Source organism: Prunus mume, linkage group LG4 (genome assembly GCF_029339155.1).
Source record: "Prunus mume cultivar Tortuosa linkage group LG4, ASM2933915v1, whole genome shotgun sequence".
NCBI lineage: Eukaryota > Viridiplantae > Streptophyta > Magnoliopsida > Rosales > Rosaceae > Prunus > Prunus mume.
In genome coordinates, this window is record NC_142701.1 from 6,753,632 (window position 1) to 6,779,111 (window position 25,480).

Genomic DNA, 25,480 nt, shown 5'->3' on the forward strand with positions numbered 1-25,480 from the left:
TTTTCATTCTGCCATGCCATTCTAGAGTATGACATAGCTTTTGTTAGGCTGCTGGAAACTTACCCAAACCACCAAATACTTCACCATTAGCCACAACTCAGACCTAGAGAGCAAGCTTTCTCTCTAACTTACAAAAACCCAGCAATCTTGTGCACTGTTCATCTTATTCTCCATTTTGCTCTTCTGGCAGCTGCTGGAAGAACTCTGCTCTTCATTTTCCCTTTCCTAGCCAAATCTCTTACAAAACTTCTCCTTCCTTACCCTAACACTTCATTTTCCCTCAAAGCAAGCCTAAATTTTCTGTTAGTGCTAAACTCATGTTGATTTTACTCCCATGCCGCATGCCACTCACGCTGAGCTTGAGAGTTTATCTGTAAGCATGAAGAAATTACCTGTAAGCTGTCATTATTTTGGTTGGTGAAGGTAACCTAAATACTTCCTAAGGCTCTACTGCCCTTTCGAGGTATTTTGGTGCTTAATTTTCGAACTCAGGCAAAGAGGACAATTTCATCAATCGCCTTTTACAGAGCTCCACCATTTGCAGCTACTAGAGGAAAAAGTCCCCTACATAAATTGGCGACTCTGCTGGGGATTAGGCCATTATCTTCATCGATCCCTCCAAAGAAGAAGACCAGAAGCGACAACATGACTTCCCAAGACGAGCTGGACCACGGTGACTAGGAGTCAAGACAAAATGTCTCAAATAGAAAAGAAGAACATGCAAGTGAGGGAGCTTTCACCCTTATAGACCTTGTTGCAGCCTTCCATGCCATGGGGAAACCTAGAGGAGGATGGTGAACACAATCAACGAGCTAAAAGTTCAGTCTCCAAGCCAAGCAAAGAAAACAAAGGACCACTCCAAGAGGAATGTGCTGCTGCCGAAAGGGGGTCTGAACAAAAGGGGCCATCTTTTGTCGCCCATGAAGATGTCATCGCCATGCTGGAAAATAAACTAAGCCAAAACCAGGAAGATTGGAAGTATGTCCCTCAGCCGCCATATCCATCATGCCTATTCCAGCAGCCATATCCTAATGGCTATGAAACACCAAGCTTTGTCCTTTTCGACAAAAGGAAAGGGAGCCCGAAGAAGCACGTCAACCGTTTCATTGATTTCTTGGGACCACATGTTGGTGATTATAATCTCCAGCTTCAAAAATTTTCAAAAAGCCTTACCGATCATGCTTGTACGTGGTACATGAGGTTGGCACCAGCTCTGTTTGTTCTCGGAAGATTTGGCAAGGGTTCTCTAAGAAATACGTCCAATATGAAGAAAGAGTTACTACCACTCAACTCAACAACATTCGCCAAAAACAGGGGGAAGATCCTGTGGACTTCGTGCGTAGGTTCCGGGACCTATCTCTAGATTGCTATGATGAGAAGGATGAAGAAGCGCTCGTCAAAATTTGCATCAAGCAACATCGTAGCAGATTACATGAGTTTATTCGGAAAATATTGGCATTACCCAATTTTCTCTCTGGAAGCAAAGTGAGGAAAAAAGCATTTCAGTCAAACTAAATAGGCAGGAAGCTTGGAAGGGTGAAGAGGAAGAACGCCACTCGGGGGCTTCATTTGATCAGCAAGATTATCGAGAGACTGCTGCCGTAACCTCTCATAAGAGCCGCAAATCACTCTTTGATTAGTGGGGTCATGAGTCGCATGCAAGTAGATCAGCAGCTGTGGCTCTGTTAAATAATTCTACAGAGCATGGCAGCCTAGTACAACACATGCCAAATACATGCCAACATAAGCCACAAGCTTTCATGCTATTGCAAGTCATGCACGCTCCTTGGCCCTTTCATACTTGGGGGCTTAATTTGATAGGGGTATTTATCAATGCAAATGGCTCAAAGCCTTACTACTGAGCTGCTTTTGCACCTATCCTTTTGTTTTTGGCTTTTCAAATTTATTTCAAAGATGAACTCCTTTTGTGTTTTCACCATATGCTTTCACAACTTTGGTAGAATGCACCACCATTATTGCATGCCAAGGTGTAAAATGATATTTGCAATGAGAATGGAGTATTTTGGAAAAGAAAAAAACCTCTAGAATTCTTTCCTTACTTTTATCTTCTTCTGTTTTGCAAAACATGTTCTTTGAAAAGAAAAAGAAAATAGACAAGCAAACTTCCCTTTAAAAAGCTAAGCCTCTCAGCAGTAACCATGCCAAGCAAAGTCACTTGAATGGGGTCCCAAACCATCAACAAGCATCACGATTAAGAAAAAATAGTATAAGGCACGAGAAACCGATCTATTCCAAAGAAGCACGCAATCTTGAGGTGCTGGAACAACATCTGGGAGTTTTATAAAACCTTGGTAAGAATCATGCACATGCTAGTTTGGCCCTTTTTAAGGAAGGTAAGAAGCTGCTTTTCAAACCCAAAGGCTAGATAAACCATGCAAAAGAAACTTTAGAAATTCCGCTCCTGTCGAAATTTTGGCAGCATATACCTTGTTTTTAAGGATATCTAACATATCAGAAAATCTCAAACAATTCACAAAGACGAATTTTGCCAACCAAGCTATATATATATATATGAGACATGCGAATTACAACCTGCCTTCAGCATTCAAAAAATTAATACAAGCTTCAGTGGTTCAATGCCAAATTACAAAGTCATAACAACGTAGTCGTTAGAATGTCAAAAGAAAAAAAAAACTACAGTCAAAGCACGATAAAACTATACATGCTAAAGATCCATGCATCCTATAGTCTCAAAGGAATACAGAACCATGCGATGATTTCATGCTATGAGTAACACCATCATGAAAGAAGGCTTTGAACGTCATGAAGGAATTGTCCCAATCTTGCCAAGACATGCTTTTCTCCGATAAATGCCCCACGGAGGTGGAAACATCACCATCCTTATGGCTGTCATCAATAATCTCACCACGAGGCGGCATTGCTGGAAGCAGTGGAGAGGTGCCAGTTGTGTCGATGTGCTTAGGAAATGAGGAGTAGGAGGCAGACTTGCTAGAAGCTTTGGAGAGGTGCCGGCAGTTGTGTCGGATATACTTAGAAAAGGAGGAGTAGGATGCAGCACTACTGGAAACTGTGGAGAGGTGTCGGAACTATGTCGAGTGTGCCCGAGCAATGAAAAGTTGGAGGCAGACCGCTGGAAATGTGAAGAGGTGCCGGCAGCTATGTTGGGTGTGCCCATGCAAGGAGAAGTTGGAGGCGGGGAAGTCTGCGAAGAGGTGCCGGCAGTATCAGTGTCCCAAGGGGAGGGGAAGGAAGCGTATCCTCTGCCCCTTGTGAGATGCTCTTGATCTAAAAGAAAAGAAGGAGTTCAAACAAATATGCAATTTCTAACCCAAGTTCGTGACAAGCAAAGTTCTCATCCTGTGAGTCAATAAGCATGACAAGAAAATTCTCTTTCGGAACAAAAATCAAGCATTGCAAGACATGCATTCCTACTTCTCGCAACCGAGAACAAAGTCTACAATTAATCAAGCATATGTTCACAAGGGGAGTAAGCCTAGGCCATGCACCAGTCTATGCTTATTCCTGGAACATTCAAATTGGCGGAGTTACTTACCAAAAGATTAAAGCAGAAGCCCCAAATATCCAAGTTAGAAGGCTAGAGGATTTGAAGGTTCCAGCAGCAGAAACGTCAAGGTTTCCAGACCTGCCCCACCTATGCCTGAGACATGTGCACTTGCACACACACACACACACACACACACACACACACACACACACACACACACAAACAAAAACAAAAAACAAACAGAAGGTGCTAGAAGCATATTTTCTTCCATTCTTCCAGCTCCTACTCTACAAGCAAAGAATTTCTGGCACTTGCCTTATTTCAAATCTTCTTAGCCCCTGCCTTATTTCAAACATCATGCTAGTGTATATGCTCATTAACCCCAAAAGCTCAATTTATCCTTGCAACAATTCAACAAACTCATTACATCCGTGAAAGTAACCAAAAACTCACCTTTATTCTATCAAGTTCCCAGCAAATCAGTAAGAAAATTACATTCCTCATGCTTTGGAACCTCTCAATCAAGCATGAAAAAGAAACAAGGGAGTACATTGACCAGATTAGGCACTGGAAGGGAACTCGTAAACGAAAAGGGGTTGCCGGAAGCATAATCATTATTGAAGCATAATTTTTTCCAAAGACAAGTCGCAAGCAGCCAAGACTCACTTTCATGTTATCAAAATCCTAGAAAATTAGACTTCTCATGCTTTATCATGCTTTGGAGCTTCTAAACAAGAGACTACGTTAGCCAAAATCATACGTCGGAAAGGTACTTATACACAAAGGAAGGCACTGGAAGCATAAATTTCTCAAAGTGCAAGCAAACTCATCTATCAAGCATTAGACAAAATTCACAGGGCATGATACCAATCCACATACCAATAAATTTCATTTCATTCAAGCATTCTGTTCACCCGTTTTGCGTTTACTCCAATGATGGAAGGGCAAAGTTCCCCACTGCCTTGAGAACCATAGGCTGGTCAACAAGTCAGCTTTCTTTGGTGTGCGAGCGTGCCACTACTAGTAATAAAAATTCTAGCAAACTTAGTTTGGAATGGATAACTTGCGCCCCAAGTTACTGATTTTTGCAAACAAACGATTGTGAATTTGGGTGAGGAATATCTCCCAAGTAAGTTCTTTTCTTGCCTCAGACTGGTGAGGACTTTAACAATTTGTCTCAAAGATAAAGAGGTTGTTCTCGCTGTAATGGTTGATGGAATTTAAACTGTTTTTAGGCGGAACGCTTTTACAAAACTATAAAAATAAATACCAACGCTAGAAAGATAAAAAGATGGTTGGAACTCCATTTTGCCTGGATGGGAGGCTCATATGGGTTGACCGAAAATGCCTGGCCGGATCGAACGCTGACAACTTTGACGCCTTGCTTTAACTATAAATCGATACCAAAGGTTGATTCGCAGAGCTTCAATGTACCTTAAGCTTTTGTGAAGGGCGTATGGGCGAATCGCGCTTCTTCACCGAAAAGGCGTATGGTCGTTCTTGAGGACATCGATGGGCTAGAGACTGCACTGCGAAATTTGTTGAGGTTTTCCATATTTGGAGAGAACTCAAGCTCTACCTATCTTAGTTTCTGCTGAACCAAATTTATAACGGGAGAAATCTCGTTTTGAATGACTTATTACTTAAGTCTAAGCCTTGGGAATTCTGATCTGAAGCTGGTTTTACTTGGAATTCAAGTTACTTGAAATTCAAGTGGGCTTGTTGGTTGATTTTGAGTTGTCTATTTGACTGATGGTTTCCTTGTGTAAGATTTTGTTTGATTGGATGATGAATTTTTTGTGTGTCTCTACCCTGTTCACTCCTTCTTGTATTTATAGTAAAAATGTTTTCTGGAGTAGGGTGATTCTGTTTAATATTGGGCGGCAAAAGATATCTCCCCCTTTTTCTTCTTTAATGGAAAGAAAGAAAATAGGATTTCATCAGTTTTAGCAGATAGGCTTTCAAATAGGCAATCACTTCCCTGTTTTCTTGAAAAAGAACCTAATCTCTTTCCCAATTTCAACTGCCCCTTGTGAGATTTCACCCGTGATGGTTAGTTTGACTTCTTTTCTAGACAGCTCCCTGCTTTCCTGCTTATCCTTCTCTGAGATTGTAACTTGCTTATCTCCTTAGGAGAATTACCCTTTTCTGTAAACATAGAAGAAAAAATCTCAAAATATATATACATGTAAGAGGGATTTGATCTTCAGGGTTTTCAGTGCTTTTGAATAGCTTGATGTCATAAACCTTTCAATCACTTCTTCTATGGCATTGCCATTGTTGACTTTTCTTTATCCCAGATGTCACGTGGGATTGTTCTGCTTTCTGGCTATCCCCTTATCATATCGGCCCGTGAGGCCCATTAGCCTTGTTTGCTTTGATAAGTTTTGGGCTGGGCTGGGTGTGTCAATTTTTAGGCCCAAACACATTCCAAGCAATTCGGGCATTTTAAGCAAATTGAAGAACTCATGCTCTTACGACAATACCATTCCACTTCATGCTCTCACGACAATATTGCTCAAGAACATGCTCTAGCAATGCTTAGATCAGCACTCAATGCCAACAGAAAGGACATGCTAAATTCCCAAGCAAAAGCAACATGCTAAGCAAAACTTATACACAAGCTTTCCAACCATCCTAGCTAGAATATCTCACCTTTAGAAAATCACTATAAATCAAGCTTACAACCAACAAATCCCAGACTTTCCAGATTAGAACTAGACATATCAAGCTTCATTTTCCCAAAATTTCGTTGCATTTCGAGCTAGGGAAGCATGTCAAACAGATTTCTAAGACAGCCCACGCAGCAGAAACTGTACAGTTCCAGCACCTTAACCCTTACTTTGAAATTCCACCGAAAATTCATTTTTTCTTCAAGTGATGCAAGACCAATTCCAACATAACCACTGAGAAGTCCATTTTTATGTCTCAAAAGCTCCAACTCAGATTCGAAAATAAACATTTCAAAAGTTCAAAAAGCAGCCAGCAAGCTACTTTGAGATATTTTGACAAACACTTGGCATGCATACCCAAGTGAGCTTGTTTATTTATCACCAAGCTAGAATCCTAAATCAAAAGCTCAACCTTAGAATTCAATTTCTAGTTCACAAATTCTGGGAAATACAGAGGAACTCAAGCATTCAAGCATAGAAGACAAGCATGCAACAAAGGCATCAACATCAACTCATGAACATGCTTTAGAAAAATGGAGGCAGAGAGCACTAGAATGGGTGGATGATCCTCAATTTTGGATATGTTATAGAAAACATAATTTCAAGCAAATTTTATGAAGCAAGCATAATCATACGAGCATCATAAGTTAAAGACACATGCAGAAGAAAAATCTGCAAAAACTCACCAGCCATGGATGAATGCAGAAGTTGCAAACCAGCTTTGAGGTATCAGAAAAATTCAAAAAATTCTGCAAATTTTACTGGCTATAGTACTCGAGCAGATGAACAACTTTGATCAAGGAAGTTTTCTGATTCGAGCTTCCGAAATATGACTTATGTATTGATGCACAATACCCACGGGTTTGAGTCTTGAAGAAGAAGAAGAAAGAAGAGAATGAGAGAAAATCAGAAAATAAAGCACATCATGCCAAGTTCAGCCTTTTCATATACAAAAAAGAGGTCGGAGCAAGATTAAAGTAAGAAGAGGAATAGGGAGAACCCATACCAACAGTTTTGTTCTCACGGAAATTGGCACCCTTCCAGCAACTCGAGCAAATCAAACAAAAGGGAATCCCAGAAGATTAGTGCGAGCCCTTCCTTGCTAGCACCCACGTTGTAAGCACTCATGTTGCTGCAATAACAAAATAGGTCAAAAGAGGGTTTGGTGCTTGACTACCAAAACAAAGGGCCCAGCAAATTCCTCAATAAATCCAAGAGAAAGCTAGAGAAGGGACATACCTTGCTAAAATCCCAATGGGTGACTTTGAATATACCAAGAAGGGAGCGAAATTGAGAATCATAGAGGAAAACCCACACAAAAAGGTCCCTCCAGCAACAGTAGAAGGGCTTCTTCAAGGGAGAAGGTGAAGGCGTCGAAATCGACTTGGGCTCTTTTCCTAGCTGGAGGCAGATGTTTTCCACTTGATCTTACTCCCTCACTCAGTTTTGAGCTGGGGGAACAAGGGAAAACGAAGAAAAGAAAAGTAGGAAGAAGTTGGGTCTGGTGCAAGAAAAGGGAAGATAAAGAAAGAAAATAATAAAAAAGAAAGGAAGAAGGCGTTTGGTGTTGGGAAACTGCAAATAACCGCTAGGGCCAATTATGACACGCAGTCATTTTGCACTGGAAGAAAAGAAGTTCTCTACAAATACAAATCTGATTTTTTGGGTCGGGTTTAATTATTTGGCACATTCCAGCACCTGTCCCTGCTTTCAAATATCCTTCCAGCACCTGCCATGTTTTCAAACATCCTTCCAGCACATGCCCTATTTCAAACACCTTGCCAACACATGCTTTATTTCAAATATCCTTCCAGTACATGCCAATGTCAAGCATCCAAGCATACAAGCCAAAATCAAGCATACACGCCAATGCTAAGTATCAAGCCAAAATCAAGCATACATGCCAATGCTAAGCATCAAGCCAAATACCAAATATACAAGTCAAAGCCAATCATGCAAGCCAAAATCAAGCATACATAACTAATATTAGATACACAAGTCAATGCAACTCTTGCAAACCACAATCATGCAAAATCAAGCATCTCTAGTCACTCAAGCAAATAAATCACGCAAGCTAAGTAGTTATCTTGGGCTAATCCATCAAGCATTTTCTTCTATATCATGCCACAAAATAGATCAACTCTTGGTAACTTTAGTAAGTGACCTCTAAAATTACAGTGTTTAGGAAAATTCTTCAAGGCAACACCCTCGGTGTTTAAGAAGGACTGGGTTTTAAGCGGGACCATTGCGACCCCTCCAACCTTCCCGGAAAATATCTGGCTGTAATTTTAGAGACCCTTAACTGGTCATCCTTGAGCTGCTCTTAAACTCAAGTCATGCCAAGCCACTACAATTTATTTTGGGCTGAAAATTGATTATTCGGACCATTTCAATACACATTCATGGCCCCAATAATCAAGCGAGCTAATATTGAGGCCCAAAAAAGTCCACGGTTGGGCCCAAATAAGTTTTCGATCCAATTCGCCACTGTATTAAGAAAAATCACATATCTGAGTACACGAAGTCTCGTCATATACGAGTCACACCACATGCGCCATGCCAAATAAATAATTCATCATGTTAGGAATCGAGATTAAGATTATAAAATGCATTATCTTCGCAAATCCATGCTAATTATCCCGTCAAGCATAATAATTGAAAGCATGCCAAGCAACATGCCATGCCAAGCGACATGCCATGCCAAGTAGGAAATCATTATTACACACCCAACCACGCTACAAGCCTAAGTGGGCTCAAGCCACTCGAATGCCCGGGGCTTGCTTGAGTGGGTTGTGGTATGGATGGTAATAAATCAACATGAGCCCCATTGATGGGCCAAGAAATAGAAAGTTTTGGGTTGCTTAGGAGCCTCGAGACTCAAGCCCATTTCTTAAGCCCAAACATGTGGGTGAGCACAAGAGAGAAAAGTAGTCCAATAGCCCAGGCAAAATAACCTAACCAAAAATAAGTCCAATCAAAATAGCCTATTGACTCAACTAAAAAACCCAAACGTTTTAAATAGCCCACTTGCTTGATAAACCATCTTGGCCCATACAACTACCATAATAGGCTACAAAGGCACCAGCACCTAGCTAGAGGAACAAAAGCCACGAAGGGGAGGTCTGGAGGTTCCAGCACATGGAGGGAGCAGGTACCAAGCAAGAAACATTCAAAGTACCAAAGAATATTAGCCTGCGAGCTACTAGAAGCACCCTTTGAACCAGCATGTATATTCAATTCCTTCCCTCATCAGACCTAGCCTTGGAAGAGGAAAGAAAAGAAGGAAGAAAGATTGCTGAAAATAGGAGTCTGAAACAGCCGCGGGAAAGGGGGCCTTGAGCTCCAAAAAATCCCTGATTTTGGCAAATAGGCAGAGAAGATTTCACCAAAAAAGGATGATTAAAGGGATGAAGGGAGAAAGGAAGGGAAAGACTTGACAAAATGGGATGGAAGCCATTAGGGTTTCTTGGGAAGTGATGGTTTCCAACTGCTATAAATTGAGGCATCTTCAACCCAACGAAATGAACCCACATCTGGAGAGCAAGCTTCATCTCTCACCATAAAATCTCTGCAATTTCGTGCCATATTCCTCCATCTCCTCCCACTTTCCATTCTGCCATGCCATTCTAGAGTCTGACATAGCTTTTGTCAGGCTGCTGGAAACTTACCCAAACCACCAAATACTTCACCATTAGCCACAACTCAGATCTAGAGAGCAAGCTTTCTCTCTAACTTACAAAAACCCAACAATCTTGTGCACTGTTCATCTTGTTCTCCATTTTGCTCTTTTGGCAGCTGCCGAAAGAACTCTGCTCTTCATTTTCCCTTTCCTAGCCAAATCTCTTACAAAACTTCTTCTTCCTTACCCTAACACTTCCTTTTCCCTCAAAGCAAGCCTAAATTTTCTCTTAGTGCTAAACTCATGTTGATTTTGCTCCTATGCCACATGCCACTCACGCTAAGCATGAGAGTTTATCTGTAAGCATAAAGAAATTACCTGTAAGCTGCCATTATTTTGGTTGGTGAAGGTAATCAAAATACTTCGTAAGGCTCTACTGCCTTTTTGAGGTATTTTGGGGCTTAATTTTCGAACTCAGCAAAGAGGACAATTTCATCATCTTTTACAGAAATTTCAGCTGGAGGAAAAAGTCCCCTACAAAAAGAAAATTAAACTTTTTTAAAATAAATATTAAAACTTAAAATTATAAATTTTTTTTTCAAAAAACACAAAAGACCTGCCTGTTCTACCACCACCACCTCCCATGATCCCATCATCCCACCCACCAACCCCATATTACCTTCCTCCAACTTACCCCCAGCCGATCCAGCCCACACCCACCACCACCGCCACCGCCACTCTCCTCTCCAACACAGCTAAACTCCACCTCACCCAGATTATCGCGAGTTGAGTCGCTTGAGTTGGCACTTTCATTTTCAACTTACCCAACCCCAACTTCAGCAGAGATGAAAATTGGGCAGCAAAATATTACCAAGAAGAAAGAAAAGAAAAAAGGGCGGCAACAACACCTTTTCAAGATGCCAAGATGGAGAATTCAAAATGCAAATCTCAATGTCCAGAGAAAAAGAGATGGGCGCCGGAAGGGAGGTGCTGCAGGGATGGGTGTGGGGTGCCAGGGCTCAAGAGGAGGGGGATGGCGTGATTACTCTGGTTTTTTCTTTTCTCCATTTTAATGTGCAGAGTGTAACCTTAATGACTATTGGTGTTACAAAAAACAATTAACGACAAAAGGCGATAATTTTGCAAACCTCAAGACCATTCATGATAAAAAGCCTTATATATTTTTCTTTTGAAAAACAAAAGGGGAATACAAATAACAAAAATTTGAACAGATGGAGAAGCACAAAAGTATGAGCATATGGTTTGTATCATAACTGAATGTTCCCTGCTGCTGTTGCAAAAAGAAAACCTAAGTAATAAATTTCCACAACATGAAAGCCATAGAGTGAAAATTCCAGTTCACACAAACCAAAGCGCTATTTTTATTAAACTTAGTACATAAGTTTTTATTCGATAGAGGTTTAGAGCGCTTATAAGCAGAGAGCATCCATTTCGTACAATACTTCATATGTTCCAACATAAGTTACTGAAATACAAGATACCTAAACTTCATCCGGTATTCTGCATGCCAGCAGCAATACCCTTCATAGTCAAAATAAGTGTGTCTTCTAGTCCAGGAGCATACTCGCTAGTTGGATTAAGCTTTACGAGCTCTGCCGCTGGCTTGCTTGTTGTTTCCATGTACTCCTTTGACAAGTGTGGCCTTACTTTAACATGGTAGTTCGGATCACGAATCTGCTTCAGTGTATAGGCTTGGCACACATTAAGTGTGGTGATGTAAGAGTCACGGAGAAGGAGTCTCTGCCTCAAATAAGGATCTCCTTCCAGAAGAGCCCTATGTCCAGCAACCTACAAAATTAACAGAAAATGATATTAGTTTCTTAAGATACCTGCATGTGCAGTCAAACTAATTACATTCGCTCAAAAAACTTTAAACTTGTAGAAATAAGTAATAAAACAACACCAATAGCACTTCAGAAATTTTTTCATAAAATTGATAGTTTACATTTTTAAATTAACATTAGCCTCAGATATATGCTCTTATGGGTTTACAATCAAGTTAAGGAAAAAGTAAAAAGGTGGTTATGGACACAGATGATGAGTAATTTAATTTGTCCTTTGCAGAAGTTAAGTGTAAAGGGCTGCCTAAACTGTATTACCTGGAGGACAAGGCTCTTAGTTTCTTCGTAGTTGGCCCTCAATCTCTCTCCAAATGACCATAGGTCTTCTGACACAAGCAGCTTGTCATACAGAGAGGCAATACCCGGGTCGCCCTTGGCAAACACCATCTCAATTAAATCAATCGACACTCTGAAGAAAGGCCACTGATTATACATCTCTCGAAGCATATGGAGATTTTTCGCATCCTTCTCAATAGCTTGCTTAAATGCTGCCCCAAACCCAAGCCACACTGGTAAATGAAATCTTGTTTGGGTCCAAGCAAATATCCATGGGATTGCACGTAGTGATTCAATGCCTCCACTTGGCTTTCGTTTTGAAGGACGACTCCCAATGTTCATCCGGCCATACTCCATCTCTGGTGTTGCCTGCATTATCCAAGAGAAAATTATTACAGAACAATCTTCATCAGCCAATTCTGTCCTGATCGGATAGGTAGCTTTAAAACTAATAATGAACAAATTTTATGTTAAGGTAGGCAAAGCATGTAAGAGGAAGACAACAGAAGAATGATTCTTGAAACTCAATTTCGGGATTCAACACACTATCTTTCATAAAGGATTAAATTAGTAACTAACATACCACTGACCCAAAAGAGAAACTAATACATTGTTGCTAAAGCGTCAAGGGGGATTCATGTTATTGAAATGGTTAGTTTATACACACGCACACACACACACAAAAGTACATATATATTGAAAGGACGATCACGTTGGATAAGTAGGATACTTACACGGCGAAAGTATTCAACAAAACGAGGTTCCTGGAAAACTATTGAACGGTATTCCTTTGTTGCAATGACAGCCATCTCATCCATTAGTGCACGCCATTCAGGCTTTGGTGAGACAGGAGGATGCATTCCGTGCTCAAGTGTAGCTGCTGTGAAACGCTGGAGTGTTCTAAAGCACAAGTGCTCCTCCCCAAATGATTGTTCAATAACTTCACCTTGAACTGTAACACGAAGTGAACCATGAATTGTGTCGGGTGGCTGAGACAATATAGCAAGATGGGTGGGCCCTCCTCCTCTTCCAACTGTTCCACCTCGACCATGAAACATTGTAAGCTTAACCCCATATTGTTTCGCAACCTTTATGAGCTCTTCTTGAGCCTTGTATAACTGCCATGCTGCAGATAGACGGCCAGCATCCTTCCCTGAATCTGAGTATCCTATCATGACTTCTTGCTTCCCATTGATCCTGTTTTTGTACCAATCTATTGAAAAGAGACGGCCCACAGCAGCAGGAGCAGCCTCAAGATCAGCAAGCTTCTCAAACAATGGGACAACCCTTAGTGGTTTCTTCACACCACATTCACGTTGCAAAAGCTCAACAGCAAGCACATCAGATGCCGCTGTCGCCATTGAGATAATATAAGCACCAAAATTGTCTGAGGGAAGTTCTGAAATGACATGGAATGTGTCCAGCACATCAGCAATTTCTTCAGTCTTGGGAACGTCAGAGCCAAAAAGGGGGCGCTTGCCACTAAGCTCAGACAAGAGCCATTCTTGTCTACGTTCCTCGGACCATTCTCGATAAGACCCAATCTCCAGGTGCCTTGTTATAGCATCTAGGACATCAGTGTGCCTGTCTGATTCTTGCCGTATGTCTAGTCTCACAAGAGAGAGCCCAAAAGTGGAAACTTGCCGTAAGAAATCAAGAAGGCTTCCATCAGCAATTGGCCGATCGCCACAAGAGCAGAGTGACCGGTAACACAATTCGAGAGGCTCCAGGAACTACAAGGGAACAAAAAGACAAAATCAGCTCTAATACGAAACATTGTTACATGAGCATGAAAAATGGGGAACAATCAAACATGATTTCAATACTGAATGTCAATTGTAATTTATTCAAAGACTACCCCAAGTTTAAAGCTGACCAAATCTTAAAATTAGGTAGACTTTGGCAATTAAGTTTGTTTTATAACTCTACAACCAAATACATAATGCTTGTGGTTAGGAGAGACCTGTTCAACATTTGTAAAGGTTGTTTCCTCGGGAATTTCAGAGATTCCATTGGCCAATAATTGGCGAGCACGTTCACGTGTACTGTATAGCTTGTCTCTTACATCACCAAGAATAACGCGATAAGGCTCATTTGGAGGAATTTGCTTCCAAAACTCTGCATCCAAAAAGCATAGTTAATAAATAAATCCATTGCACACTTGAATTTTATAAAAAAAAAGTCAAAAAAGTTAATAGAAGTAAGAGAATTTTCAGCTAGTTTCAATGATTAGGCATGCCATTCTGCTAAAAGTTCAACTTAGTAAGCCAAAGATTTGAAGTTTTACCAACTATTGAAAAACTTTCAGGCAAGGATGATAAAAACATGAAGTCATCTCTATTGCATACCTATATAGTGTTTCGCATCCTTCTTTGAAGACCTATGAAGTTCATGAGCACGAGAAAGAAGCTCATCATTGCAGCGCCACATAGATAACTGTGAAAAAAAAATGGTAATAAGAAATACAATATGCAAAAGAAAAAAAAAAGTATTCAAGTACTCTGAACAGAAGAATCATATAACAAATCTAAGTGGAAGTAATGATTCTTTTGACACCTCAAACATAAGATCCTCTATCTGGGAGAAGTACAAGTTAGCAGCCATCATTCTAGCCAATAAACATACATCCCGTGTAACTTCAGGAGTGACCCTGGGGTTTCCTGCAGTCCATATCAAGCAGATGTTAAGGTACAGAAGCAACAAAATCATTCTAAGGCATGATTTTAGAGTGAGTGCGGAGAGATATGCCATAGAGATTATTATAAAATAAAATAAAATAAAAAAGAATTTTTTTTTTTATAAAAAAAGGCACTGTGTAAGGACAGAATAAGCTCATCCAGTACTAGCATGAGATGAACATACCATCACGGTCCCCACCCATCCAAGAAGAAAATTGAATGAGAGGGGCATTGTAAGGAACACGTTCATTTATCCCTATGTTCTTCAAAGCAGTGTCAACACGACGTAAGAATTTCGGTACACCTTTCCAAATTGTCTCATGAAAGTAGCTCATTCCCGCTCTCATCTCATCTTGAGGGGTTGGAGGAGTCCTTCGGATTTCATCTGTACGAAATGCAGCTTGAATCTACATGAAATGCGAAGTTAAATTATATCAATTTGAAACAAAAGCTTCTTTTGGTTATAAAATAAAAGCTTATTATTATAGAGCAATTATTCTACACTAGAAGAAATTATCAGAGATCAAATTTGTGGAGGCATATGTTGGGGAAGCAATTTTCTGTCGTGAGAGAGAGAGAGAGATACAAAGACAGAGACAGAGAGACAGAGACAGAGACAGAGACAGAGATATGTAAATTGGCATCTGGGTGCAACTGCTTTGGCAATTCCAACAACCTTAAGGAAAACATAAGCATAGTCCAGAGAAAATGAGTTTTTAAATTCTAATTTGGCCAAGAACATAACAAAAATCTACAATGAGTGTACATAGCATCAGTAACCAACATCCCATCATTGGTTTCCACATACCTCTCTTTGTAGAGCCTCATCGAGTTCCTGTTTATCATCAGGTGTAATGTCCTTAGCATACAACTGTGTCAAACAATTTCTTACCCTGAAATGGTCAAAATTACCCAATGTCAGTACCAAAATAACATACCATCAATATAACATGTCTAATCCCACACAGTTTTCTTTTAGCAGTCCAAAGTGGATCTGGATAATAAACATATCCTGGGCAAGTTGCTTAACCAGTGGGCTTCTGCAATTTGTCTTCTTACATAAGAGAAATGAAAAAGGTAAGTGGAGAGTGGACCTTGCGTGCTTTTGAAGCAAGGATCTTCGAACAGACTGAGTAGGATGTGCTGTTAGGACCAAATCTACAGTCTGGTTCTTCAACGCATCAAAAACTTCTTGTGGGGACTTCTTCAGGTCTCCCACAAGCCTCTTGAGAGTCTCTTCAATGTCTGACTCTGTAGTAGCTGAAGCCTCATCAGCGAAGTCTCCCTTCTTCAACTTGATCCTCCTTCGATAAGCAATCTGAACTTCCTCGGCCAAATTGGCTAAGTTAAGCATGTGAGAAAAGGACTTAGCAATGACAATCGAGTCCCCAGGATCCAAACTCGTTAGAACCTTCCCAAGTTCCTCCAACTTTTTAGGGTCCTGCTTTCTTTCATATTCTGCGGAAAGTTCATAACAATCTTGCACCTAGTCCAAATTAAATCACAACAGTCAATAAATTACTCGTTTATCATCCCATAATCTCATGTAAGAAGTGCCCCAGTTATCTAGAATGCAGAACCTTTTGAACGAAATTTCATATGTTAAAATCTAAATCATTATTAAACCAAAACGCCATCGACACTACCAGCGCTAAAGGAGTGAACTTTTGAGTCTTCCAAAATGCAAACAGGACTAAAACGAATGAGAATTGAAAATTTAAACGAAAGAGCAAGTTGGTACACAAGATAGTTTCTTCCACAATTTTCTTTTAAGAATAAAAAAGGAAAAAAGTCAAGATATTCCCAAACAAGCATTATAAAAACAAAGCGATAATATCAAGGTGAGAAACAAAAACATACATAATAACCAAGAAAAACGAAGAAACTTCATCAAAACTAACATGGGTATCCATCAAATTCGCTTAACTATCAAACTTTAGCACACTAAGCTAAAAGTAGTCAAAGATTACTAACTAATAAATTGATAAATTTAAACAAAAAAACAAACCCAATACCGTTTCTCTGAGACTCTCTCCATGTAAATCCTGAAGAATGTCAAGGAAGCGATCCAATAACAAAGCATCATACTCAATCAGTTTGTCATCCTCAGACACCTTCCCTGGTGCCAGCAGCCTCAGCTGTGCGTCAATTGAAGCCATCTTCTCCAAGTTCCTTGAAGCCATGGGCGCCTTCTCTGTCTCTGTCTCTCTGTCTCTGTCTCTCTCTCTCTCTCTCTCTCTCTCTCTCTCTCTCTCTCGGTTTCTGGGTTGCTCTGGTCTGCCTCTGACTTTTTTAACCAACCCAGATATGCATGCTATTAATAATGAAAAAAAGAAAAGTAAATCCGGAGGGAGAAAGGTGTAGAACAAAGTAAGTTTCAGAAGGACTATAAAACCAATTGAAGTAGAATTCGAACTCTATTAATAATAATAATAAATTATATATTGGGGATAAAAAATAAAAAAGAAGAAAAAAGGAGGAACCAAAGTAAATCCCGTGAGACTCAGATGAAGAAAGAGCGGGTAGGTTGCAGGAAAACGGGTTGCTTGCGAATTACGATCTGAGCACGAGAAAGAAAGAAAGTAGAAGGAAGAAGAAGAAGAAAAGCAAAGGGCTTGGTTGAGGGTTCGATCACGGAAGGGTATGAGAGTCCGTGTGTGATGCAAAGCAAGCAGGACTCATATCTGTCTTGTTGGCCCTTTTTTTTTTTTTTTATAGTCAGTGAACCAGTTTACTTTTACGAATCCGACAAGGACACCTGAAATTTAGTAATTTACATCACATTGTGTCTCCATTAATTTAGTTATTTTTATTTACATAATTATGGGGTTAAATACGTGTTTGGATGAAGAAATTTAAGTACAAAAGAATTTATAAATGACGGATATTGATGTTCTAGAATTTATAAAATTTTGTGTTTGAATAATGGATTTAAAGTATAGAATTTAACCTTTATTTCTACAATTATTTTTTTTTTAAATTCAATCTTTCTTGGAATTTTAGACATGACGACTTTTAGATAGAATTTAAAGTTGGGATTTATGACCTCCAAATTCCATGTTTTTTCCCCCACAAAATTTCTAAATTTCTATATATTTTTTTATCCAAATACGAGAATTAGTTCATGTCAATTTAGAAATTCTAACTTTTCTCAAAATTCCAAGTTTATTTTTTGTGGGAAATTCTTTTTCTCTTTTTGTTTCGTTGGAAGTGGGAAATTCATCTACTGTAAATATCAAAGAGGTGGAAATGAAACTAATACCCTAGATCTTTGGTGTTCTTCGATTTTTGGTGGACCTTTGTTGTTCTACTCTTCTTTTGACAAATCTATTGTCTCATATTTGGGCTGGCTTTGGTCATCTTGCAAGGCTACTCTTTAAGGTGTTGCGGCTTGGTTATGGTAGATCAATTGCTCATTGGTGCGTTGAGGTCCTGGAGTAACTAGGTGGCGCTCTGTGTGTCATGTTATAAAGGAATATTAGTGGCGGTTGGCTTTCCTTTTGCCAACATTGTTTTAATTTTTCTTCTTCTTTTGGTTTAATTTATTCAATAAAGTCTAGAAACTCTATGAGTTTTATGAGTTCTTTTTCTTATGATTCCAGAAACTTAGTTGAGTTTGATGGTCTTCTTAGTCTCTTTATAAGAGTCATGTCCGTTATCAGCTAGTTTTTCTCATTGATGTCATCGGACTAGATTCAAGGAAATCATGGTGGTTGGAAGCAGTTATAGAAAAGTTATTTTCAAGAGTGATGATTCTGTCCATGTTGTTTCAGCTTTTTGGCTCACTCACGTCATATAGGAAGTTTTACCCATGTCTACCATATTGTTATTTGGATGGCTTTCTTTACAATATGGGTTGTATGCTTTTTCCCTATTGATCTAATAAAATTGTATCGCATTTTTATCAAATATATATATATATATGTATATCATGTATAGGTGAGATATAACAGTAGGAAAAGTAAAACTTGGTTAATTATAAGGATGATGGGCCATCAAACACATATTAAGGATATTAATGGAATATTAGTGGAATAAGAATCACTTGCCACAAAATCTTAAAGATGGAGAAACAAATTGGAATCAAAGGATTTAAGAATTAATAAAAGTGAAAGAAAATACTTAGGTTGTGATAAATACAATGGAAAGAATATTACAAAGATAAAATAGGAAAGAATAATATTTTAATGGGGCAGAATGCTGAGCACTAAAGTAAGAACAAAAATCAATGTAATGGAAATGAAAATATTAAGAGGGATTATTAGAGTGACTAAAAAAATAAGAATAATGTTACTCTTATCATATTTGTATACCACATTCGCATACCATCTTATGTGGCAAATGAGGTGAACAACCACATCAATTAAAATTAATTTAATATTTTTTTTCTTTTATGATTTATTGATACTTTTTAATTGATGTGGCTTATCCACTTCATGTGCCACATAAGGTGGTATGAGAATGTGATATACAAATATAGTAAGAGTAGCATTACTCCTAATATAAATACAAAGATGATATAGATTTGTGGTGAGTTCGACATTAAGTTGTAATTAGCCCATTGCAGTGGTATACCTTTGTTGTGGAAGAATTATCAAGATGTAACAATAGATAATCAATATATAATAAAGAAACATTAGAAATTCTACCTTTAATGATAAGATCAAATAAAGTAGGTTTAATTATTATTGGCATACACAGCAAATATTTGGATACATCTTTATTTTCTAACAAAAGAAGACTCCTCTTCTGACCAAAAAATAAAAAAACAAAAAAACAAAAGAAGACTCCTCAAGTTTAAAAGTAAAAAATAAATAAAATAAAAGGAAAACAGTTAAAGTAAAATTTCTAAGAGGCAAAATTAAATTGTACATAATTTCGTTATTCAACTCTAAAAATTGTTTAGTACTTGATGCAGTTAACAAGGATATGTTAATTTTTGCAAACTGGAAAATAAGAAAAAAGATTGTTCAACTGTGATCATATTAGCCAAGAAAAAAGTCAGATTTGTGGGATATTAAAAACAAATTAGACCAAGTAGTAATTAGGATCAAACTCAATAGTGAGGAGTTGATTGTTTTGAGGGTTGTGTTTTGCAATTGATTTATTTCATTGGCCAAAAAGAAAAAGAAAAGTTATCTTTTCAATTTAATTGTCCTCACAGACCAGTCAACGCCTATACAGTCTTTTTTTTTTTTTTTTCGTATGGTTAGGCAGTCAATGTATGAGTGAACTGGAATATGCCTTGAAGAGAAGTATATGCTATCGAGATCTCAAAAGAAAGAAAAATCCTTATCAAATAAACAAAAAGAAAGAGAGAGATTCTAATTCCAACCTCACTGGATTGTTTGACCAATAAAAAAACCTCATTATGCTTATAATTTTTTTTTTAAAAGGACAAAAGTAAGAAAAGATGAGTTAATAAAAAAAAAACATGATAAAAAAGAAAAGATGAGAGAATCAAATGTTTTATCATCTTGATTGTTGAGCCTTCTATTTGTAGATTCTCGGCTGATTAGAAATAAAGTCTCAAGTAAGGAAAGAATTAGGAATGTTCATCATGATGGACTATAATTTTTGTTAATTTCCATCTATTATGTAGAGGAGACTGGTGAGCTTTGTTTTGGCAGTTGTCTAGTGGAGTGTGCCTATTTTTGTTAGGGTAGGTTTAGCCAATTTTTCATTGAGTGGGATGAACTTCACATAAATTAGCAGCAAATTTATTTATGTCCAAAAACTTGCATTAAGCTAGAGCCCACCCTAGTATGAGAGTGGTTACGCCCTTGGTCCCAAGGACTCCTAACTTGCATTAGTGTGAGGTACCAAATTTGGAAGTAAGTATATTTAACTTGATAAGGGTTAGTTATAATTATTATAAACTCAATTATCAACACAAACCCTTGTGAACAAGTTATAATGTCTCATTCAAATTCAACTACATATAACCTTTCAGTTATAATTATCTGAATGTTTCTCATGTCGACATATATTTTCCAATAATAATATAATAAATATATTATTTATTTATGAATTGACGTGCGTTTCCATTAGTATGTATATATCAGTGCACCACTTTACATTTCATGGTGCACCTTCACATATAATACACACGTTGTAAGAACCATGTTATCATAATCATATTGAAGGAAACTTTGGTGTTTGATGGAAGGAACTTTTGATCCTTCTTGTTTTGGATACATAGACGTGCACCACCAAATACTGATTGGCTTAAATGGAAAGGGTCGAATTGTTGTGTTTGTGCTTCTGACTTGTAATCAACTGATTGATCGGTCAAGCAGAGAACCTCTTCTTGGCTTAGGTTCTTTCACTTCCTCAACGTCAAGGATGGTTGAGCTTTGTATGTTTATTTTTAGGGTTTGAGGATTTTAGTGATAATGATGTAATTCAATTAAAACTGTGATTAAACTAAATGACAAGAAAGTAAATGTAAGAAAGTGGATTAAAGCGATAATTAAACTTAAATTAAGATAAAGCATAAATAAGAACAATAAATTGAAATAAACTTTATATTAAAGTAAACTTGAATGAAATTCGATAAAGTAAACTTAATGAAAATTCAAGAACAATGGAATCTAAATTTCAAGAAAATAAACTTTATACTAAGGAATTGAAGTGCTTGGAAATGTAAAACCTAAACTAGGAATTCAAAAGTGCAAGAAAAAAGATAGGTTTTGTGTTGATCGGACATGTCCTTGTGTAACACTCCGACCTAATAAATTGTTTTTATTTAATCCATTTTTGCCCTTGAAGGTAGGGGCACTTTAGTCACTTTTGTGGAAAGGAATTTGGGGAATTGAGTATCACCGTTGCATGGAGCTCATGAATACGAGTTCGTAGACAAGCGACAGGCTCAATTCCAATTTAAAATGGAGAAGTTATGATATACAGAAGTGTAGTGGCACAAACATAAATATTGTGAATTCCCAATTTAAAGTTCAGACCCAATTCCTTTTTCTTTTTTCTTTTTTTCTTCTATTTTATTTTTCTGGTTTTCTCTCTTTCCTTGCCCGAAAAATTTCTCCTTCTCCCCCTTGTGAACAGTGGCACCACCGCTTTTATTTCAAATTCCAACGCCGTCGCAACCTTCACGAAATATCTTCCTCTCGTCCTCCTCTACAAATCCCACCCAAAATTCGATTGAGTTAGCAGCTGAAGAGCTCAATTTGACAACGAGAAGAACTTAGGTTTTTCGAGGGTGTTTTGCTAATTTCCGGCAACTTTGGCCACCATTTCCGTCGAGTGAGGTACCAAGACGCAATATATAGCTCAGGATGAACTTGCTTAGGGTTGAGGTAGCATTCGACTTGTTGTGTGTGGACATTTGTTTTTAAATGAGCATTATTTTTCAAATATGGAATTGTTTGCATAAATGTGATTTGATTGAAAATTGGTTTATTTTGGGTTAATGAGGTTGTGGGATTTTATTATCGGGCTAGACTTGGCTTTGACAATATGATATGGGATTTCCACAGATTATTATTATTATTATTTTATTATTAAAGTATATGAATTTCGGTTTCGGACTATGTGTGATATTGGTTCGTGCGTACTGGGGAGCAATAGTCCCCTTGTTGGAATGCTCATCCTTAGCCACATGTGTGATGCAAGATCCCGACATTTGGTTGAGAATAAACAATCCTCGAGTTGGATTGTTTTCCCTTATACATATCTTGGTGGTGTTGAATTTATGGTTTTACAATAAGGATTAAATTAACACGTTTACATTATTTTCTAGAACGGAGGAGGTTATTTATGTTGAATATAAATTATGTTTAACGCTTTCTTTTTGTCCACTCACATTTTCTGTTTTGCGCTCCTTAAGTTTTAGATATCCAAGGTCGAGACCACCATATCGAGGCATCGCTGCTATTTGCATTGTAGGGATTCCTCATTTATCTTTTTCTACTTTCATTATTCCCGGGTTGTAAACTTAATTTTTAGTTGCTTTGCTTGCGTTTGAGTTTGGATAGAGGTCTTGAAGCCCATTTAAAACTAGCTTTTCTTTGCAGGTACTGTAAATTAGGAAATGTTCCAGCCATGGGTTTAGGTTTAGGAAGTTGGCTGGCCATTAAATGGCCAAAAGTGGACTTTGTTCAAATTATTTCCTTATGTGGACGAAGTTCGTCGGATTGCAAATCTGATCACTTGATTTCCTCCTTCATAGGAATATTCCAGATTGACATCAATCCTCTTAATTACTTTCCTTATAGGTTTATTTACTGTAGTGCCCCCTGAAACTTCGGTCAAATCTCACATTACCCTATAAAACTTAAAGTGGCCCATTTACCCCGCTTGATCATGGTTTGGTGACTCACTTTAGCCCCTGACGTCAACTTCATCCAAAACTTTGTCAACCCCATTCATGAATACCTAGAAGATGGTTGGACGAAGGGAGACAGGGGAAACCAAAGGCCTTCAAATTTGTAACGAGGTCTCACAGAGCAGGGCTCCAGTTTCCGAAGGGTAGGAGATGGGTACACGGGTAATGGTGATGGAGATGGGCTTGAAGCTGCTAACCTGTGTGTGTGTGTGTGTGTGTGTGTGTGAGAGAGAGAGAGAGAGAGAGAGGTTGGGGAAGGGGGCTGGGTTTCAAATAACCCATATTTGAAATTGGGTTTTGAGGTTAAGATGGAGATGAGAGCTTGGGAGGCTGAGATAGGAGTGGGATGAGTTCCTTTCTTCCAAGGTATTTGCAAGAGCCAATGGGGGTGGGAATGGAGGCTGGGCGGCTGGGATCTAATTTTATTTTGTGTTTTTATTTTAATTCTTTTAATTAGTTTTCATAATTAGAACATCTAATTATATTTTTATGTGTGTGTACGTGGGCTCCACTTGCCACATCACCCCTCAATTAGTGGATAATGATCTATGTGTATGAAACTACAAAAATACCCTTGCCATGTCATTAATTTTAATAGAGTTTTGGATGGAGTTAACGACAAGGGGCAAAGTGGGTCACCAAACCACGATCAAGCAGGTAAATGGGCCACTTTAAGTTTTGGGGGGCAATATGAGATTTGACAGTAGTTTTAGGGGGTACTACAGTAAATAAGCCTTCCTTATATGACCTCAATCACTTGCATGTAAATTATCCGGAAGTTTTGGGTCTAATTTCATAGGTTGGGTTTGAACCTCAGAGAATTTAGTTTAGCATCTGGTAGAACATCGTAACTTCTAGAGCTCTGGTCTTGGTTGAAAAACCCACTGATGTTGAGTGACTTGGAATTGCTTGACTCCAACTTGAAATCAAAACCTGACTCAGAGTTCTCGACCTTGACTTGGAGTCGAAACCCAACTAATTGGATGCTTTAATCCCGCCTAATTGGAGAACTTATGTTTGCAAGACAAGGTGACCATAGGGTGGCCCAAGGGGCACTTTTTCCAATTGACCAAAAAAGGGCCACTTTTTCCCAATTTTAAAAATCTTTTTGAGATGTAATTTTTTTTTTTTTTTTTTGTAGGATATGTATTATTGTTGCTTTTGATTGACAAAAGTTGATGTCGTGGATTTGTCCGCTAAGTGAGATCATGTGGTCAATTCTTTGCCATGTAATTTTGGTTGTCGATTGTCGACGTCGTAGTGATACTGTTTATTCTTGGGTGGTTTAGGGATTATCAGTGATAATTCCTTAATAGATTAGTCATAATTAATTATTTTTAGTGAAAATCATGCCTCTAATTGACAAAGAAACTTGTTAACATCACTTCAAACTAGTCCAAAACAACCCTGCATGTCCTTCCTTTAGCATTGAGTCTCGATACCTTTTAGGAAAATATTTTTCTCCTTTCCATATAAATAGGAACTCATACGTCCCTGCCAATATCAGTATCCTACATTTTATGTTTTTCTTTTATAACGAATTTTATGTTCAAGTAATGGTCAATTTTAAATAAAGCATGACACAAGCAGCAGTCCAATAAAATAAGCATTTGGGTTTCCAGAAAAACTCCAAAACGAATACAATTGAAAAAATTTATGTTAATTATTTTCTTGCAGAAAAAAAAAAAAAAAGAATTCATGTTTAAAAATTGAGGTGTTGTTAAGGCCCAAAAAATCCACGGTTCAGCCCAAATGAATTCTCGGCCTAGCGCAATGTCTTATTAAGAAAAGACCCAATTTGGAGCACGCAAAAGTTCGTTATTCACGTTCACACGAGTCATAATCCACGTGCAATGCCAAAAAATATGCAATTCGTCATGTCAAAAATTGAAATGAGCCTATAAAAGACACTAGCTCTACAAGCCCATACTAAATTGAACGTCATGTCCCTCTTCAAAGACTATAAAATTAAAGCATGTCAAGCAGGAAATCATTATTTCATGCCCAACCACGCTACAAGCCTAAGTGGGCCCAAGCCACTCAAATACCCGGGGCTTGCATGAGTGGGTTGTGGTATGGATGGTAATGAATTGTCATGAGGCCCATTGATGGGCCGAGAAATGGAAGTCCTGGGTTGCTTGGGAGCCTCGGAACTCAAGCCCATTTCTTAGGTCCAAACATGTGGGTGAGCACAAAAGATAAAATAGCCTATTACTTCAACCAAAATAGCCCATTAACTCAACCAAAATAGCCAAACAATTGATGAAGTTAGCCCATTTACTCGATAAACCAACTTATTGTCCTAGAAGGCCCAAGCAACCCAAGAAAATATCTGCAAATCTCCAACACCTAGTTGAAAAAAAAGCCACGATGAAAGCTAAAATATCCATGTGTGTAAGCTGCTGAGAGGCTCTAGCACATGGGGGGAACAAGTTTCAAGCAAAAACATCCAAAGGACCGAGAGATTTTAGAGCGCAAGGGAAAGGCACCCTTCGAACCAGCATGTATACCCATTTTCTTTCCTTCATCAGATCTAGCCATGGAA

The 25,480-nt window shown here is 38.4% G+C and overlaps 1 protein-coding gene and 1 long non-coding RNA gene across 2 annotated transcripts; both read right to left on the minus strand.

The window, feature by feature from the left end:
• Positions 1-3,208: 3,208 nt before the first annotated feature.
• On the minus strand, positions 3,209-7,737 carry LOC148917795 (uncharacterized). The gene is made up of 4 exons (XR_016125839.1): positions 7,399-7,737; positions 7,166-7,291; positions 6,846-7,028; positions 3,209-3,267 (listed from the first exon to the last, which is right to left on the minus strand). It is a non-coding gene; the product is annotated as an uncharacterized LOC148917795 (long non-coding RNA).
• A 3,399-nt stretch (positions 7,738-11,136) lies between these two features.
• Positions 11,137-17,283, minus strand: LOC103328478 (phosphoenolpyruvate carboxylase 2). The gene is made up of 10 exons (XM_008230870.2): positions 16,610-17,283; positions 15,689-16,080; positions 15,403-15,487; positions 14,779-15,001; positions 14,473-14,576; positions 14,265-14,352; positions 13,880-14,034; positions 12,651-13,649; positions 11,899-12,285; positions 11,137-11,587 (listed from the first exon to the last, which is right to left on the minus strand). Exons 1-10 carry the CDS (start codon positions 16,775-16,777, stop codon positions 11,288-11,290), a joined length of 2,901 nt encoding a protein of 966 aa, XP_008229092.2. The 5' UTR covers positions 16,778-17,283; the 3' UTR covers positions 11,137-11,287.
• Positions 17,284-25,480: the final 8,197 nt, after the last annotated feature.